The 19,180-nt window shown below is 48.6% G+C and overlaps 2 protein-coding genes across 2 annotated transcripts; both read right to left on the bottom strand.

The window, feature by feature from the left end:
- Positions 1-771: 771 nt before the first annotated feature.
- On the bottom strand, positions 772-1,838 carry LOC124647742. Its single transcript, XM_047187627.1, has 4 exons — positions 1,787-1,838; positions 1,624-1,677; positions 1,301-1,450; positions 772-1,200 (listed from the first exon to the last, which is right to left on the bottom strand). Exons 1-4 carry the CDS (start codon positions 1,787-1,789, stop codon positions 772-774), a joined length of 636 nt encoding a protein of 211 aa, XP_047043583.1. The 5' UTR covers positions 1,790-1,838.
- Positions 1,839-10,001: 8,163 nt separating this feature from the next.
- Positions 10,002-13,685, bottom strand: LOC124647741 (UDP-N-acetylmuramoyl-L-alanyl-D-glutamate--2,6-diaminopimelate ligase MurE homolog, chloroplastic). The gene is made up of 5 exons (XM_047187626.1): positions 11,891-13,685; positions 11,631-11,747; positions 11,358-11,533; positions 10,780-10,925; positions 10,002-10,338 (listed from the first exon to the last, which is right to left on the bottom strand). Exons 1-5 carry the CDS (start codon positions 13,683-13,685, stop codon positions 10,320-10,322), a joined length of 2,253 nt encoding a protein of 750 aa, XP_047043582.1. The 3' UTR covers positions 10,002-10,319.
- Positions 13,686-19,180: the final 5,495 nt, after the last annotated feature.

Below are 19,180 nucleotides of genomic sequence, written 5' to 3'. Positions count from 1 at the left end.
GGAGAAACTAACAGATCTACTACTACTACTATGTTCGTATGCGCTAAGCGTTGTATTGTTCAATTGGAAAATTTAAATTTAATGTGCATGCTCTGTCCCCAACATGGCACCTCAAGAACAAATCATGTTTCATGTGCGGTCCAGAAGTATCTCGAACAAAGGCGGAAATTGTCTGCATCATTGTCGTTTACTAGTACTTTCTGCAATGGAATGTTAGAAGAGAGCACTGAAAGAGTAGAAGTTGGAAAACAGAGTATACAATGTGGCTATTTGAGTTGAAGCAACATAGACCAAGACCATGAGTAGCCTGTAGGAGGAGGGTTTGTAAAGATCCGAGGTTTCCATGGTGGTCCTATTCTATCTCGTTCATAGGGCCGTTCCAGTTTGCAGACTACTTGCAGTATAGATCGAACTTATCGATGTTGGTCTGCAGCTTCATCATGCCAAGGCCATCAAATAGAAGGATCATGCTAATTGCCAAGGCTCTCTCGTCAGTCGTCGTCGCCGCCGCCGACAGGGCGACATGTTAGCTGTCTAGATTGTTCCTATAAAAAGTTGTCTAGCTTGTCATAGCTTTGCAGAACTTTCAGTTTAAAGAGAAAAAAACTATGGAAAAAGTAGCTCACAAAATGCAAACATCAGTTCGTTGCTAGTACTAGTAGTCTTCTACAAGGAACCGAGACATGAAGTGCTAAAACATAGTAGTAGGAAAGTGAAATTATGTAGGCAAAACAAATGATTTTATTTATAACTTCCTTGCTGGGATACTGATTAATTCACATGTTTGATTGTATCTTCATGGGTATGATGGTCTGTGCCCGCTCGGTCACTCCCCTGATTATTAGTTACTTTTCTTGGCCCTCCGTATGAGAATTTTGATCCTACCATTGGCGACACGGAATAAATCCTGAAGTCGGTGATTTGTGCGGGCATATCATCGCCAATCGGGGTGCTTCTGCCATCCTGGTCGATTAGTTGAATGTCACGGATCACCGCGGCCTTGTCCGAGTCAGAGGAGGCGAAGGCTCCACTGCCCATTGGAGGAAGTCCTGTAGTTTCTGACCTAGAAACAACGCCACCAAGAATGATATGAGTTGCTTTCATGGATAAGCGGTCAAATAGAGACGCCGGGTAGTAACCAATTGGAATTGGGTCGCCGTTAACGCCACAGTGTAACCACCAATCCCCACTCGACTTGTCCTAGAGTAATGCCAATTTCATGGAAGACGAGAGAAAAATTGCGTTAGAGCTGGATTTTGTTTTGACCATTCACTCGAACAAAGTTTAAGAAAAAAAATACCTTGAGCACTTTAATGGTAATAGTTTGCCGTGCCCCGTTGCCTTCAGTGACTGGGGATATGATATCACTAGGGAATATGGGAGACCCACTCACAAGCTGAAGACCAGGACAGTCTAGGTCGCGACATATTGAATTATGTGCTCCATCTTTCTGCAATTTCATTAAGACCATTGTTTAAGTCACAAGTTCATTCAAACATGAGCAACTAGAGAGAATTAGCCTCCTTAAAAAAGTTCAACATACCACATGGTGTATGTGGTGAGCAACCTAACAAAAAAAAGTTGAACATAACTACGTGTGGTCAAATTGGAGAGGATGCATACCACCCAACCCGTAGAAAGATGAGTTTTAGAGTCGTTATACCGAGGCGGAGACACCTACATAATTCATCGTGCGGAACCAATGATTAGTGGAAAGGATTTTCTAAGCATCACAGTATATTGTAACATGAGGCAAGTCTAATGAACAAAAAAAAAGGCAACTTACCATCCACCCAACAACGATTTGATCGTTATTCTGACCCTCAAAGTTAGTTATGTAGATGGATCCGCTGCTCATTTGACCTTCTTTAAGATCGTATCCATAGACGTCCAACGTAGCAATTACTCCAAAATATCCGCTATCACGTTCTTGAGTCATATAACTAGCAAACTGAAATTAATTATATGAGGAAAAAATTCAATATCCACACCATTTCTTAGGGAAAGAGGGCCAAGCAAAGCAACTCACATATGTTCCAGCACCATATTGTGGTGGGAAAGGGTATGGCAAGTGGACATGAATGGAGCTCACTGTGTGTGACGAATTGAGGCTGGGATTCATATCTTGTGGACTTGATGCTTTCGCCTCAACACTCAAAATCTCAGGCGAAACGCCCGCAATTTCCTTCAGGACATAAAGAAACATATAATCAGTAATTAAGCTTTTGTCTGGAGCTGTGCTATAGCTCCTCTGAAGCCTGAACCAGAGGATGAGGCTTCAGTTTATTGTTAAATTACCAGACATGAGAGATCGTGTATCCAGTGGTTCAAGTTTCAACTCTCAGAACAGGATAAAATCGAGAGCGCCAACTAATTAAGAATAACTCTTGGATAATCAAGACTAGAGGACGATAGGAAATCATCTGTGCATTGCATCGTCTACACCTCCGGTGTTCCTTCGTGCGATGTTTAGGTCGACGCATGAACACACACAAAAAAAAAGTTCGTACATATTTAAGGTGAACACTCCAACGAGGGGCAAAAGAATGTTTACCTCTTGATTGATCTGATGAACTCGACCTCCAAAGCTTTGATGCGCAAGAACAATGCTGCATAAGAACAAGATGTGTAACTCTAGATGAAGTCGAGACATGTTGATGTGAGAGACAACACAGAGAGTGATATTCGTCTGGCGCAAAAATAAACGCAAGCATGGCAACTTCTTTATATGGACGCCTCCATCCGATCCGTGCTCCCTAAATTGTGCCCCAAACGCAGCCCACAGACCAAATTTGAATGAAAATAGGGGAGAGAATATTTTCAGAAATCATATGGAATGAAGTCATCATAAATATTTGATTTGCCCAATAGGTAGTACTCCTATATCAAAACGGGATTTGACTATAAAAGAAAGAGGATTGGAGGCATGAACATAATAAATACACGGTTAATATGTGGACTTACTGATCTGAGGAAGAAAATAAGTATTCCATCCGTTTTTATTTAGTTCACGATCTGGGTTTAGTCAAAATCAAACTTTACAAAGTTTGATCGAAAATATAGAAAAATATATTACTCCCTCTAATCCGGAAAAACTGTCCGACTGTTAGTGTAATCACGTTTTGCAGTTAAACCCTCTATAACTCAGTATTTATGGCTTGTAACGGACATGCATGCATACGTTTCTGGTGGTGGAGACTTTTGGCTGGCTGGATCACGCATGCATACTGAATTAATGCGGTTAATGCGGCCGGCCGTTATTAACGCGTAGGAGTGCGGGTTGAGAAGAATAAAACTGCAGGGTTCTTTTGACAAAAAGGCCTGTCCGGCACTTTTTCCGGATCAGAAGGAGTAGTACTTATAATACTAAATACATACTTTATAAAGATTGTATTACAATAAATGTTATATTTAAAATGTTAATGTTTTTCATAAATATTTTATCAAAGTTTACAAAGTTTGACCCAGACAGTCCAGTCATCAATACGCAAATATTTATGTATGATACATCAACTTGCGTACATGATACACCGCTCAGGGCCCGGTTTGGACCTGTGTTGTGTCACTTGGGCAAGTTCACCAACTGGATCCAGTGATCTGCAAGTTTATGTACTAAACTATCTTCGAAATAGCTTCGTTTATTCTCTCACAGCTGAGCTATGTGGCAACACAGTAAAGTATGCAGCCACCTCCCAAAAGACCCTAGATATGTGGTATGATCGCAACACAGTCATGGCTACAACCCAATCGAGCATCGCGGAGGCAGACTGTGGCAGGCGAGAGAAACAGGGAAGATAATGGAGCTCATGTGTAGAGTAAGGGCATCTCGAGCGGCGGCGACGTATTTCGGACGCCCAAAAGTGGTCGCGAGCAACCGTTTGCGCGCGCCGCGGATATATTTTGTCCGCTCGTCCGTTTGCGTCTGGGTGTGCTCCTACCGGGGCGACCCATTTTTTGAATTGCAACATAGTTAAAAAACATTTGAAAGTAGTACATAAAAATGCATAAAAACTATATAAAGTAGATCTATAGGCCTAGACTACTTGCTTCCTGACGGGCCGGCACCGTCGTTGCGTCGCTCCGTCGCCTGCTTCTCCGCCGCCTCCCGCGTGGCCGCTATGGCTCGGTGCACCGCCGCGTCCTCTTGCATGCACTGTTCCAGCCTCGCGTTGGCGGCGTCGTCCTTGAGCGTCTCGAAAGACTCGACGAGGGCCCTCTGCTCCGCCGCCTTCTCCTCCGACGTCGGCACATCAGGGTCATCGGAGGACCAAGATATCTCCGAGTCGGAGTCCTCTGCTGCAGCGGCGGCCGCCAGCCTGCGGCCGTTCCGGCCTCGGCGTCCAACGCCGCGTGGCCCGCCAGCTCCTCCTCTGCTTCCTGCGCCGCGAGTGCCAGGGCCGCAGCGTCCCTGACCGGGTGGAGGAGGTCGGTGCTATCTTCGGAGTCGAACTCCTCGGAGGAGCTCGAGGCCGGAGGAGGTGGAGTGGGAGGTGCAGGTGGAGGTGGAGGCGCGGCAGCCTGGCCGCGTTCGGCGCTGCTCATGGTGGATCTGGCCGGAGGCCGAGAGGAAGCGGCGCTACGGCAGCGGCGGCTAGGATTTAGTGGGGAGGAGATGAGATGCCCGCGCCCCTGTATATATAGGTCGGAGGCAGGGCGACGGCCGCGCCACGCGTGGCATCGCCATTACTACGTGCGCAGAGGTAGGCGACGGCCACGCGCCACACGAGGCATCGCCATTTACGCGGCCGCAGACTGCCGAAACGACGCCTCGCTGCCAGTACTAGCGGAGAAGACGCATCGACGCTGCGTCACTGCCAGGTGGGCCCGACGAAACGTCCGCCAGACGCGAGCGGACACTTTCCGCGTCCGTCGAGCGTCCGCCAGAGACGCATCCTAGGCACATATTTGGGTCAGGTTTGCGTCTCCGCGGACAGCCCGATCACTTTGCGTCGCCCCGCTGGAGGTGGTGCCAGACGCATTTTCGGTCACGGTGGACGAAAACGGTCGCTCAGCGACCGTTTGCATCGCGCCGCTGGAGATGCCCTAAGGGAAAGAGAAGAGAACTCGTATGTAGACCTGTAGGGAGCACCAATCTGCATTCACCTTCGCCGGGTGCCCATGCAGCAACTACTTCTTGCATCGAATTTCAACTAAAATTTGCAGATTTTCAGCTACAAAACGTATAAAATTTTCAAACAGTCTTTCAAACCATATATGTCAACTCTGAACTAGACTTCTAAGAGCATCTCCACCGGCGGCCCCCAAATAGGCGCCGGCAGGGGCGCCGGCAGACCATCCTCTATTTGGGGATGCTGCTCCCACACCGGCGCCCCAAACCGGCGCCCCCAATAGATTTTGAAAGTTAAAGTCAAAATTTAAAAATGATATTCATATGAAATTAGAACGAAATTTGTACAAATTTAACGCAAATTTAAACTAAAAAACTAAAAAAACATCTAGCGGTGCCGGGAGTCGAAGGCGCTGAAGTCCAGGTCGTCATCGTCGTCGCTGGATGCCCCGAAGGACCAGTTGTCGTCCTCGTCGGGCTCCTCCTTGTCAGCCTTCTCCTCCTTTGGCGCCGGCAGCTCCGATGGTCTGGCGAGGTCAACGAAGTTGGCATCCTGGTCCCTGGCGGACCACACCGCCGCCTGCTGCGGGTCCAGCGTAATCTGCCAGTAGTCCTCGTCGACGGAGCGGCCGACCATGAAGTTTAGGCCGGGGAATTCCTCCTTGTCATCGTCACCACGGAGGGCCGCCTGCACCTCCGCCTCCTTCTCCCACCATTGTTTCTTCTTCGCTGGCGGAAGTGGTGGCGAGGCCGTGGCGCCCTCCTCCTTGACGCGGCGGCAGCGGCCCAACCCCGTCGTCCAACGGGCCAGAGCAGAGGACGCGCGCCTCGCCTCGTCGTGGGTGTGGCCGAGCGCGTGCGAGCGACGGCTGACGACGATCTGTGCGCGAGCTTCCGGACGCCGCGGTCCTTTCCGGCGCCCTCTGCTGAGTCGGCGCCGCCGGCGCCATGCACGCCGCATGCGGGAAGTATAGCGGGTCGCGTGGCATGTCGGCGGAAGCCGTACTGGCGAAGCGTGGTGTCGACATCGCGACCGTACCACCAGGCACGGCGGCCGACGGTGTTGAAGCGGCCGCGCGAGCTCGACGGCGTGCTCATCTTCGAAACGTCGATGTCATGTCGGGTTGTCGACCGCGTTGTCCGGCAAGTTCCTCTCCGCCGACGTCATTAGGCTCCGCCGTTCCCTCGCGAGGGCTCACGTCTGCGGTCCTGCCGGTGGCGACGGCGGCACGGCGAAGTCGGCATTGGAGACGTGCCAGTCCTGCGGCAGTTTGTACTGTACTGGCATGGGGACACGGTGCCAATACAGTACATCAGCCTTGTCGAGGATGAGCTGCAACGAGTGGAGCACGCCGCCGCCGCCGTCCTCGTCGTTGTGCGCCATCTTCGGTGGGTGCGTGGGAGGTTTGCGCGGCGGTTGGACGGCGACGGCTAGGGTTGGAAGGTGGGGAACAGAGAGAAGTGCGCGCCGGTGGGGTTTTAAGGGAGGCGGCGGACACGCATTAGAGGTGCGTGGGTAATGTAGGTGGACGCCGCGTGGCCAGTCGCTGCTGCTTGGGTTTCCGCGCTGGAGGCCATTAACGTCGATGACCAACCTCCCTGTGTCGTTTCCGATGCCGTTTCCGATGCGAACCGCCGCGTCCTCTCACTGACAAGGCGCCCCACGTGCGAAAATCGTCGTGCCGTGAGGCGCCAGCGCGCCCGATTCGCGCCCTTCGCCAATGGGCCAGCACGGGTTACCGGTGTTTCTATTCGGCTCGAAAACTAGTCGGCGCAGTTTAGGGTGCACCGATGTGATCTCATTTTCGCTGCCAGCTCCAAAATGCTATCGGGACCAATATCGAGATCGCCCGGTGGAGATGCTCTATGAGGCCCAAACCAGCTATCTACGAAAATCTCACATTTACATTCTAACTCCTCCAAATGTTTGCCAAGGACCGTGATGTGGGACAAAAAGGTTCCACGCATCCACCAGTGGCAACCAGTAGAGCTATTCGACTGTTATTTTTTTTAGATAAAAGGCAGTTCACTGCCCGATTTTAAATTAGTAAAGCCAACATAGTCTTACAAGTTACAAGACACACTCGACTTTGTTATTTACACTCATCATTCAACATTTAACCGAATACAAGCTCACTGTACAATATCAGCGCACAATATTTACCACGAAAATTGAGCAACTCACCTTCTCCATCAGACATCCAAAATACATCCACTGTGTGGCCAGCAACAATGTAAAATTGCACTTTCCTCACAATCCAATTCATAGACTACAATTTACACAAATGCATGAGTGGAGAAAAACATCGAGAAGGAAATGACAACAAATGTCCACCTTGCCCAGGGACAGGACAAGGTAGTTTGGCACTTGGAGCCTTCTGATAGGTACTCGATTAATTCCTTGTATGAAAAATTGTCGCAGGGGGCAACGGTGGCTCATGCAAAAGACATGTGGAGGGCGGCTATTCCCTTGAAGATCAATCTTTTTGCTTCGCAACTGGTTCTTGACAATGTCTTCCAATCTGCAGATTGCCATGCGCAACGGTCCGTCTAATGGCGCTTGCGCACTGTGTGGTGTGGGTTTCCAGAAGATGCCTCTCACATGTTTTTTTTTGCTACTTGGCATCTTTTGTCCGGAGTGTCCTGTGCGCCAGTTGCTAGGGTGCAACTTGAGACCCGCAAACTTCGCCCAGTTTCACCATATCCTCTCTAGTTTGGCGTGTCCCCGCATAGATTGCTTTGGCTGTTGTTTCTTGCGCAATCTTGGGGGTTGTGGCTTATCCGTAATAAGCTTACTACCGAAAAGAAAGTGATTAACCACCCCACTGATGTTATCTATAAAACAATGTTGTTCTTGCAGTTGTGGAGTATAAACTTCAAGACTAGGCATCAGGAAGGTATCTGTTGGATGATCAACGAGCTTCGTGAGCTATACTCCGCCCTCCGCCCAAGCACGTGAAGTCATCGTCTTCTCCTGCCATTGGGGATTCGTGCATGGAGTTGATGGCTTTCGATCCTGTTTTCAGTTATTTGACCCCTTGCCTTCTGCGTTTGGCAATTTGGTTGTTATGTTACGTTTGGCTAAGTTGTATGCCGTAGCGTGTGTAATAACCTTGTTAAACCTCTTCAGACTTTGTTAATTTAAAGTCAGGCTGTCATGCCTTTTATCTAAAAAAATGACAACAAATTATATGATATTGCAACAAACAGGAGAAACTGAACCCACGAGCAGATACAGCTTAATTCAACTCGAATGACATAGGGTTGCCTACTGAACCCACGAGCAGGTACAGCTTAATTCAACTCGAATGACATAGGGTTGGCTTGTCGTCGCCTGTGGTTGCACCGAAAGCAACGTCTTCAGGGTGCCGATGAAACAGATAGCAGTTCGGGGCCTCCCTCCCTCCTTGGCGACGGTGTAGCTCAGATGGCCTTGGCCCGGCGCGGCCGGGTGATGCGGGCGGCGGCGCCGTCCAGCGGTGGCTCTCCACGGCAATTGCCTCCGGTGGTCGGCTCGGCCATGGCCTGGATGGGCTCGGGCAGGCCCGGATGGGCTCAAGCGGGCCGGCGTGTTGTTGCTTCGGGGCTCGCTGCAGTTGGAGGTGGCTGGTAAGGCGGCGCTATGGCCTGCCTGCAGCAAGGCGGCCAGGGCTTTACGGGGCCATCTAGGTCCGGCTGGGCCCAACAGGGCCTGGTGGACCCCTGCCGCTTTGCCCGGTCGATGATTGCCTCAACGGTGGAGATGGGTTCCTCCCGCGTGGTTGCGGGGTTGCTGTTTCCCGTCCCGACGAGGTCGTGTGCTTCCATCTTGCAGGCCACTTGCAAGCATCACGAAGTGACACATGATGGTGGCTTCAAAATCATGGTGGCGCTCCCTTGCGCAAGGGTTCTTTTGTGGATTGGGAGAAATCCCAGCTTACCCTGACGCGGTGCCGAACTCGCGTGGCACCATTCCATCCTAGAGGGCGTCGTGGGAATACCCTGCCCACTATACTCTGCTTGTCGGAGAAAACCCTAGGACATTCTGGTCCGGGCAAATGCACCGTGTCAATGGTGCTTCGGGGTGGCTGGAACGTGACGGATCAAAGACGGTGGGTGCAACGATTGGGTCATCATCGTTTTGTCACTTCGCTATAGCCTTCATTTCTTTTCGTTTTGGGCATGTTGTTAATGCTGCCCCAGCATTTTATTTATTTCGAACTCTTGTATCACTATGGTTACTATATTAATATGGCAGGGCGAAAGCCTATTTCAAGCAAACAGATAGCAGGTCCTCAATCTCCGTTATCATGGCCTTGATAGGGTTTGGGACTGGAAAGCATTTTGAGGGGAAGGCATATTCGTATTACGTGATGCGGTCAGGAACTCTTAAATGACCCTACAGGCACAAAGTAAACTGGCGTATTCAGTTTCAGTTTTGCACCTAAACTCATATATCCTACTGTACTGAGTATATTACTTCTGTTGGGTACCAAAACTAACAATACACAAGACGATAAATACAGAGGTGATCCCAGGTGGGAAAAAAGTTCCAAATGTTAAATTTTTAAAAATATATAAATATAATTCTGCTAGTCCTTTATGTGCTTGCAAAGTGTCATGGAAAAAATTGTAACAAGTTTAGGGTGTGAGTTTTTTTTTTTACTTTTTCGGACATCAAACTTTGCTATTTGCTCAGGCATAATTATACCTTCTTCGACAATACAAACGTCTAGTAGAGGACATGAGCATTTATGTGTAAATATTTTAAAATTTTGTACACGCTTTTTAACAAGATTTTGCTGTTCATCTCAGGAGCCATTTCGCCTCTCTTCAGAAGACTGGTTTCATGTTAAATGTAGAGTACGTTAAAGAGGCGAAATAGCTCCAGTGGGCGCTGGATCAACAGTTAATTCGGGGGCAACTGTTAATGTCAGAAGAATTCAGAAAAAACTACACTTATAAATGTCTCATGTCTTCTATTTGCTTGTAGATTTTCACCCGGGAAAAAATCTGCATCACTGATAATCACAGACAAAATTTCAAGGCCATCTATTTATCTACTTTCCAGTAATCATCAAAGATAATCATAAGCTAATTATTCGTTAGCAGTTAGCAACCAAGGTCAGAACATTGAGCACAAGCTGGGTAAGATTTCTTGCCTGGCTCGGTCGGCTAGCCTATCTTTGAGAAGCTCATGCTAGCAAAATTGGGAATGCATTGCCGCTTCATAACTGGGAAAAGAAGCTCAGACATCTTGGGTACATCACAATCAGTGGCTTTCTGGTAACCTGTGGCAGACAGAGAGAAACAAGATGAGTAATCCGGTGGTTTCATGTGAAACAACATTGCAAAAGAAGAAACTGGTACATCCGAATCGCTGACATAATACAAATGCATTCAGACCAAGTTATACTAAAACAGAACATAAGGTGCGAGGTATGTAGATAACGTGAATTGGGGTTCTCAAAATCTACAGCATGTGATTCCTTTGGGAGTTTTGGGTGAAGGTTGGTCTTTTCTATAGGAAATGAAAAACTAGAGGCAAGGAGAAGTGTTTGGAAGGGCAGAACCTTACGGCAGCAAGCACATATACCTCCGATCCCTTTAAATTGACTCGGATTTAGTACACAACTATACTAAATCCGAGTCAATTAAAAGGGATCGGAGGGAGTACACATGAGTAGTGAGGGAACAAGCCCTGAGAACCAGTGGTTTAGAACGAAACGTACCGCCATGGAAACTCTGAGGTGTCTATTCCAGATCGATGCAATTGATCAACGTATTGTAGTGCTTCGCGGCACTCTTCCCTGTCATCAAAAAACTCCTTCTTATCGCCTTCCAACTCATAAGTATCATTTCCTTTTCCAGTGACAACCTGAAGAATAAACCAAAGTGGTCAGGAATAAGGATCAAAATGGACAAACAGGTGGAAGATGGTTACCAGCAAACCTATGATAGAGTTAACACCTAGAGTCAAACCTTCTATCTCACCACATTAATTCAACTCAGTAGTTCTTTACTAGTAGTCTAGCACATTCAGTTTGACCCAGATAGTAACCAGCAACCTACTTTATAAATCTTTCTGACACAGATCGATGCAGACACATGACGCGATTGGTATTATATCATTGAAATCATTATACTTAAAACTATAGAATACCAGATCAACTTCTGTAAGCAAATTACAGAAAATCATTTGCATGGAGACTCAAGTGTAGCATATTTCAACAATATCTTCACATATAATGGTGACTAAGGACCACAGCAAAGGCTTCCTGAAAATAGAGAACTTGACAAAAAAACTTACAACAACATCGCCTTGCTCGCCCATTGCAACAGCAGCTCGCACTGCAACTCTTCTAATATCGTGTAAGAAGAGACGGTGACCATTTGGTAGGGGCGGGTAATAATCATTTGCACCATACTTCAAGTATTCTTCCATGGTCCATCCTACGCCAGACAACATATCGTCTAGGATATCCACTGCTCAGAATAGACCAAGAAAACATGTATAAAACTACAGCTCAATCATGTGTTTAAAACATTATGATCTCATAACCAGATATACTAAGAACCATACAGGGGTCTTCACTTGCTGGATTGTCGGATGTCAACATAACAACATCACTTTTCTCAGCAGCGATCTTTGTCATCATCGGCCTCTTCCCTCTTTCTTTCTCACCGCAACATCCAACAACTACATAGAACAACAGAGCAGGAGGTTCAATCTGTAATACCAACCAGAACAGAGAACATATAGCAACAGCCTACAACAAATTAACAATTTCAATAGTACAATAAGCAGTGTTTTAATGAGAACTATGAGGGAAACTGTCATACCCGTGACAATACGGCGTGGACCTAGTTCCTTTACAGAGTCAAGAAGCCTTGACAGAGCTTCTGGTGTCCTGGCATGATCGATGATCACCCCAAAGGCTTGCTCCTCGTCAATTAGCTCACACCGACCTGGGATTGCATCCACCTCTTCGATACCCTTCACTATGTCCTCCAATGGCGCGCCCACTGCAACACCAACTGCCACAGTTGCAAGGATGTTATAGATGTTGTCCCTCCCTAGCAGCCCAGAGGAGATTTCAAGGATCCCATGCGGCGTCTGCACAAGAACCTCCGTCTCAAACAGGGAAAGCTGGTACTTGAGAGTGTGCACGTCAGCCTTCTTGTTCTCAAACGAATACGTCACCACAGGGACACCGTGCCCTCCCTGGGCGGCAAAGAATGGTGCGCTTGGATCATCGATGTTCACCACCTTACGATGGCGCTCAGGATCCACCATTCTGGCAAAAAGAGTGGCCATGTTGCTCATGTACTCCTCGTATGTCATGCCAGCCTCCAAATTGGCATGCCTAACATTGGTCAGCACGGCGATGTCGTAATCTATCTCACTGTCCACACCTGATGGTAGCATCCCATCAGTGGTGGTCTCCAACACAACAGCTTCAGCACCATTGTGCACCATCGTTGCCATCAGCTTCTGAACGGCCATTGGGTCAGCTGACGCACCAGGCTGCGAATCAAGCTTGTTGCTGCCGAAGGCATAGGCGCCGAGAACGCCTACCATGCCAGTCCTGATACCCATGGCCTCGTACATTGCTTTGACGAGGTGGGTGGTGGTGGTGACGCCGTCGGTCCCGGTGACGCCAATGACAGCCATGTCCTTCGAGGGCCGCCTGTAGAGGCAGGCCGGGAGCACGCGCAGAGCGGCCGCGATGTCGTCGACAATGACCAGCGCGCGACAGGCCAGGGTGCCCTCGATGTCCACGTCCTGGTCGGCCACCACGGCGACGGCACCGCGCTTGTCAGCCTCGGTAAGCCCAGCGAGCCCGTCGTCTCCGACGCAGACGAAGAGGTCCCCGGCCGACACGAGGCGGGCGTCGCTCTGCACCCCCGCGAGCGCGACGTCCTGGTCGCCCGTCACCGCCAGCGGGACCAGCTTGCTCTCGTCGAGGAGCTCGGCCAGCGTCATGCGGAAGGCCGGGTGCCGCAACCTCGGCCCCTCTAGCCCGAGCTCGTCCGCCACGTCGAAGGCTTCGTCATCGGCGTCGAGCAGCAAGCCCTCGTCGTCGTGGAGCAGCAGCTCGCCCCCGTCCACCTCTTCGTCCGCCACGGAAGTCGCTACGCTGAGGCCCTGCAGCCTGCGGATCTCGTCGAGGTCGATGGCCTCCTCGGGGGAGAGCTCGTCGGCGGGGCCGTCCAGCTCGGGCGGCGGAGGCGGGGTGGGCTTGATGAGGCCGCGGCGGGTGAACTCCTCCCGCTTCTCCGCGATGGCGCGGTCGATCTCGTCGAAGAACTCGTCGTCGGGGTCGTAGCTCCCGGCGGAGGGAGGGGAGGAGAAGAGCGGGTGGTCGGCGGTGACCTCCGGCTGGTCGGCCTGCTGCCGCTTGCGAGCTCTCTCGACGTGGCGCGCGAGCTGGTCGTACCTGTTGAGGCCGTGGGACGAGTCCTCCGCGGCCTCGGGGGGCTCGTCGTCGGCGGTGGGCGGGCGGAAGCGGCGGCCCGCAGCGAGGCGCAGAGGGGCCCGGCGCGCGGGCGGCGGGGCTAGGGCTCTGGGCGGCGGGCGGGAGGTGGAAGGGAAGGGGAATGGGAGGTGGAAGGCGAGGTGCGGCGCCGTGGCCATGGGAGAAAGAGACTGGGTGGCACCGTGCTCGCTTGCCGGCTCCGAGGTGGGAGGTTTTGGATTGGGGAGGAAGGGGATGAGGTGCCGTCTTCTTTCGGGCTGGTGATGGGCTTGTTTTTGAACTTCATCGGCCGGGCTGAGCAACGAACGAAGCTAGTACAATTGGGCTGAGTGTTTTTTTTATTGTTGGTATATGTTCTTCTCGAAGGAGGGAAAGGCCTCACATTAGAGCATCTCCACTCAAAAAAAAAGTATTAAAGCATCTCCCCTCTTGCCGAAATCTGGTGCTAGTTAGCGCCGGATGGGTGTAATTTTTGTTCCTGAAAAGGGAGAGATTCTCAGCGGAGAACTGATGACGCGTGAAGCACACGTCCGTTGGGGCAGCAAGTTTCCCTCAGTAAAAAACTAAGATTAACGAACCAGTAGGAGATGAATGCCACCTGAAGGTTGTTGGTGAAGGAGTGTAGTGCGGCGCAACACCAGGGATTCCAGCGCCAACGTGGAACTTGCACAACAAAATCAAAATACTTTGCCCCAACTTAATAGTGAGGTTGTCAACCTCACCGGTTTGCTGTAAACAAAGGATTAAACGTATGGTGTGGAGAATGATGTTTGTTTGTAAAGAACAACAGAGAACAGAGATTGCAGTAGATTGTATTTCAGATGTAAAAGAATGGACCGGGGTCCACAGTTCACTAGTGGTGTCTCTCCAATAAGATAAATAGCATGTTGGGTGAACAAATTACGGTTGGGCAATTGACAAATAGAGAGGGCATAACAATGCACATACATATCATGATGACTACTATGAGATTTACTTAGGGCATTACGACAAAGAACATAGACCGCTATCCAGCATGCATCTATGCCTAAAAAGTCCACCTTCGGGTTAGCATCCGCACCCCTTCCGGTATTAAGTTGCAAACAACGAGACAATTGCATTAAGTATGGTGCGTAATGTAATTAACACAAATATCCTTAGACAAAGCATTGATGTTTTATCCCTAGTGGCAACAAGCACATTCATAACCTTAGAACTTTCACGTCACTTGTTCCGGATTCAATGGAGGCATGAACCCACTATCGAGCATAAATACTCCCTCTTGGAGTCACAAGTATCAACTTGGCCAGAGCCTCTACTAGCAACGGGGAGTATGCAAGATCATAAACAACACATATATGATAGATCAATAATCAACTTGACATAGTATTCCATATTCATCGGATCCCGACAAACACAACATGTAGCATTACAAATAGACGATCTTGATCATGTTAGGCAGCTCACAAGATCTAAACATGATAGCACAAGAGGAGAAGACAACCATCTAGCTACTCGCTATGGACCCATAGTCCAAGGATGAACTACTCACGCATCAATCCGAGGCGGGCATGATGATGTAGAGTCCTCCGGTGATGATTCCCCTCTCCGGCAGGGTGCCGGAGGCGATCTCCTGAATCCCCCGAGATGGGATTGGCGGCAACAGCGTCACAGTATGTTTTCTCGTATCGTGGCTCTTGGTACTAGGGTTTTCGCGACGGAGAGAATAAATAGGCGAAGGGGCAGAGTCGAAGGGCGCCCGAGGGGCCCACCCCATAGGGGGGCGCACCCCACCTCTTGGCCGCGCCGCCTTGTGGTGTGGGGCCACCTTGGCCCCTCTCCGTCTCTCCTTCGGTGTTCTGGAAAGCTCCGTGGAAAATAGGACCGTGGGCTTTTGTTTCGTCCAATTCCGAAAATATTCCCTGTGTAAGATTTCTGAAACCAAAAACAGCAGAAAACAGGAATTGCCGCTTCGGCATCTTGTTAATAGGTTAGTGCCGGAAAATGCATCAAAATGATGTAAAGTGTATATAAAACATGTGAGTATTGTCATAAAACTAGCATGGAACATAAGAAATTATAGATACGTTTGAGACGTATCAAGCATCCCCAAGCTTAGTTCCTACTCGCCCTCGAGTAGGTAAACGATAACAAGGATAATTTCCGAAGTGACATGCTGCTATCATAATCTTGATCAATACTATTGTAAAGCATATGAGATGAATGAAGTGATTCAAAGCAATGGTAAAGATAATGACTAAACAACTGATCATATAGTAATCCTTTTCATGAATAGTACTTTCAAGACAAGCATCAACAAGTCTTGCATAGGAGTTAACTCATAAAGCAATAGATTCTTAGTAGAAAGTTTTGAAGCAACACAAAGAAAGATATAAGTTTCAGCAGTTGCTTTCAACTTCAACATGTATATCTCATGGATAATTGTCAACACAAAGTAATATGATGAATGCAAATAAGCAAGTATGTAAGAATCAATGTACTCAGTTGACGCAAGTGTTTGCTTCTAAGATAGAAAGAAATAGGTAAACGGACTCAACATAAAGTAAAAGAAAGGCCCTTCGCAGAGGGAAGCAGAGATTACTCTTGTGCTAGAGCTTTTTATTTTGGAAACATGGAGACAATTTTGTCAACGGTAGTAATAATTCATATGTGTTATGCATAAGACATCCTATAAGTTGCAAGCCTCATGCATCGAATACCAATAGTGCTCGCACCTTGTCCTAATTAGCTCGGATTTCCATGGATTATCATTGCATTACATATGTTTCAACCAAGTGTCACAAAGGGGTACCTCTATGTCACCTGTACAAAGGTCAAAGGAGATAGATCGCATTTGATTTCTCGTTTTTGATAGATCTCAACTTGAGGACATCCGTACCGGGAAAACAAGATGTGGAGCAGGAATTCGGTGTGCTCCCACCTCAGTGGGCAATTGTTCGTCACCCACCTAGAATATAGTCACTGAAAACCATGCATGAGGTGATGACATGTTGCGTGATCATGGACAACATGATCGTTGAGGATAAGCGTCTTGATAGCCCCAATGAGCACTTATGAGATTTCCAGGATGAGTTGGTTGCGTCAAACCCTCGAGCATCAAGCTCGCAGCAGTATATAAATATTAAAGTTATCAGTGGGCATTGAATGTCCATGAAGACATTGCCTAGTCATCAATATCACCTCGTTTCGTTTCTTAATTAAACTATGCTATTTGAAATATTTGGATGTAATAAATAAGTACTTTCATCCTGTTTTTTTGTATTTGTAGTGAACGTTATTTGTTTGCTATATTAAACTTTTTCGGTGAAAAAACACAATTTTACTTGTGGCGGACCAAATGCATTGGGCCGCTGGGAGCACCCCAAACACAAATGGACGCGCGGTAGAAAGTAACCATTTTTCGTGTCTACGGGCGGACACAAACGGACTCACGCGACCATTTTAATGTTCGTTTTGCATTCGGGCCGCTGAAAATGCCCTTAAAACTTCTCGGGGTAATAGGTAGGGCGCATTCCGGTATATCACGGTTGCACACGCCAGGATAAAAGAAAAAAGCTGAATGTTCTAGGACGTCGCCTAGAGGGGGGGTGAATAGGCAGTGTATAAAAACTTCTACTTGAGAGCTAAACTAGGCGGAATAAAACTACACATGTGTTTACTAGTTTAGCTCAAGGCCCATCAACTAGGGGTTTGCCTAAGTGCTCCAACAACCTATGCTAGCATGATGAGCAACAAGGTGATAACAAGATAGGCATAGCATCAAGCAAGATAGATATCACAATGTAAAGCGCATAGGTAAAGGAGCTCGGGTTGAGAAGTAACCGGTGCACGAGGAGACGACGATGCATCCCGAAGTTCACACCACAAAAGGTGCTACGTCTCCGTTGGAGCGGTGTGGAGGCACGAGGCACTCCAAGGAGCCAACTAGGGCCACCGTATTCTCCTCGAGCCTTTCCACCAAAGGAAAGCCTCGATCCACTAAGGGACACTTGAGGGTGGTCACCGAACCCGTACAAGCTTGGGCATACACCAAGTATTAACCTTGTGGCAACTCCACAACACGGAGGCTCTCAAGTACACGGCCACCAAGGAACCCGTCCAATGCCCCACCAAGGAACTCTTCCAATGCCCCACTAAGGAACCCTTCCAATACCCCACCAAGGAACCCTTCCAATGCCCCACCAAGGAACCATATCACCAAGATCCACTAAGGAAGAACACACACACCCTACGAGATCGAAACCCCGGAGAGAGCACAACCGATTCACCTAATGCAATGGCTAAGAACACCACTAAGATGCCCAAGTTCTTCTCTCCCAAATTCCAACAAAGCTACACAAGCTATTGGGGGAATAAGGGAGGAAGAACAAAGTGAGGAGAAACACCAAGAAACTCCAAGATCTAGATCTAGCAAGATCCTCTCACTTAGAGGAGGATTCAATTGGTGAAGCTCTAGATCTAGATCTCCTCTCTCCTTTCCCCCAAAAATATGCAACAAATAGTGGGGGGTGAAAGAACATCTCTTGCATTTTGTTTTGTGTGTTTGATGTCAATATATGTGATACACTAATGTTTGATTAAGTGGTACAGGGATTACATAGTTTCATATTTGTGTGTGTTGGATTTGGTCGGTCTGTCAAAAGATTACAGGAAAAGTTTGGCCAGGCCGGATAATCCGGGCCGGATATTCTTGAAATATCCGGCCCCCTGATTTTGGCTAAGTCTTCGAGGAAAAGCAGCTCAGTAGGGGGCCGGACATTTGGCCGGATAATGTCCCGGTATTGTACCGGGGCCGGATTATCCGGGCCGGATATTTTGGAAATATCCGGCCCCCTCGATTTTGGCTAAGGACTGGAAGAAAAGCTTCTCTGGCATGGGGCCGGACTTTTGGCCGGATAATGTCACGGTTTTGCCCCAAAGGCCGGATTATCCGGGGGGGGCGGATTATCCGGCCCTACTTACACCGGATTATCCGGCCCCCCGGAAGCAGCAACGGCTCAATTTCGAGAGGGGGTATAAATACCCCCTTCTTCTACCTTGGTTGCTTGCTCAATCATTACACAAGAAATCTGCCAAGCCACCTCCATTAGAGCCACCTCAAGAAAGTCAAGATTTGCAAGATCTCCTTTCTCCCCCAACCAAAGCTCTTGATCTTTGGGGATTCGAAGGAGAAGACACCGATCTACATCCTCACCGAAGCGTTCTTCATTTCCCCTCTCTTGTTTGAGGGATCTCATGCTAGTGTTCCTATTTGGTTCCCTAGTTGATTTGTTGTTGATGTATTGTTGTTGATTGTTGTATTGTTACAGATTTGGGAGCCTCCAATTTGGTTGTGGATGTGTGCCCCAAGAACTTTGTAAAGGCCCGGTTTCCGCCTCGAGGAAATCCCTTAGTGGAAGTGGGCTAGGCCTTCGTGGCGTTGCTCACGGGAGATCCGAGTGAAGCCTTCGTGGGTCGTTGGTTTGGCTTGCGTAGCAACCACACTCCTCCAAACGTAGACGTACCTTCTTGCAAAGGAAGGGAACTACGGGAATCATCTCCGTGTCATCGCGTGCTACACTCTCGGTTACCTCTATCCCACTCTATCTACTATTGCGTAGCTATACCTTGCTTAGTTGATATCCTTGTCATATAGGTAAATTCACATAGTTGC

Source organism: Lolium rigidum, chromosome 4 (assembly GCF_022539505.1).
Source record: "Lolium rigidum isolate FL_2022 chromosome 4, APGP_CSIRO_Lrig_0.1, whole genome shotgun sequence".
Taxonomy (NCBI): Eukaryota; Viridiplantae; Streptophyta; class Magnoliopsida; order Poales; family Poaceae; genus Lolium; species Lolium rigidum.
Note: the sequence above shows the minus strand (reverse complement) of the source record. Positions and strands in the feature narration are given on the sequence as shown.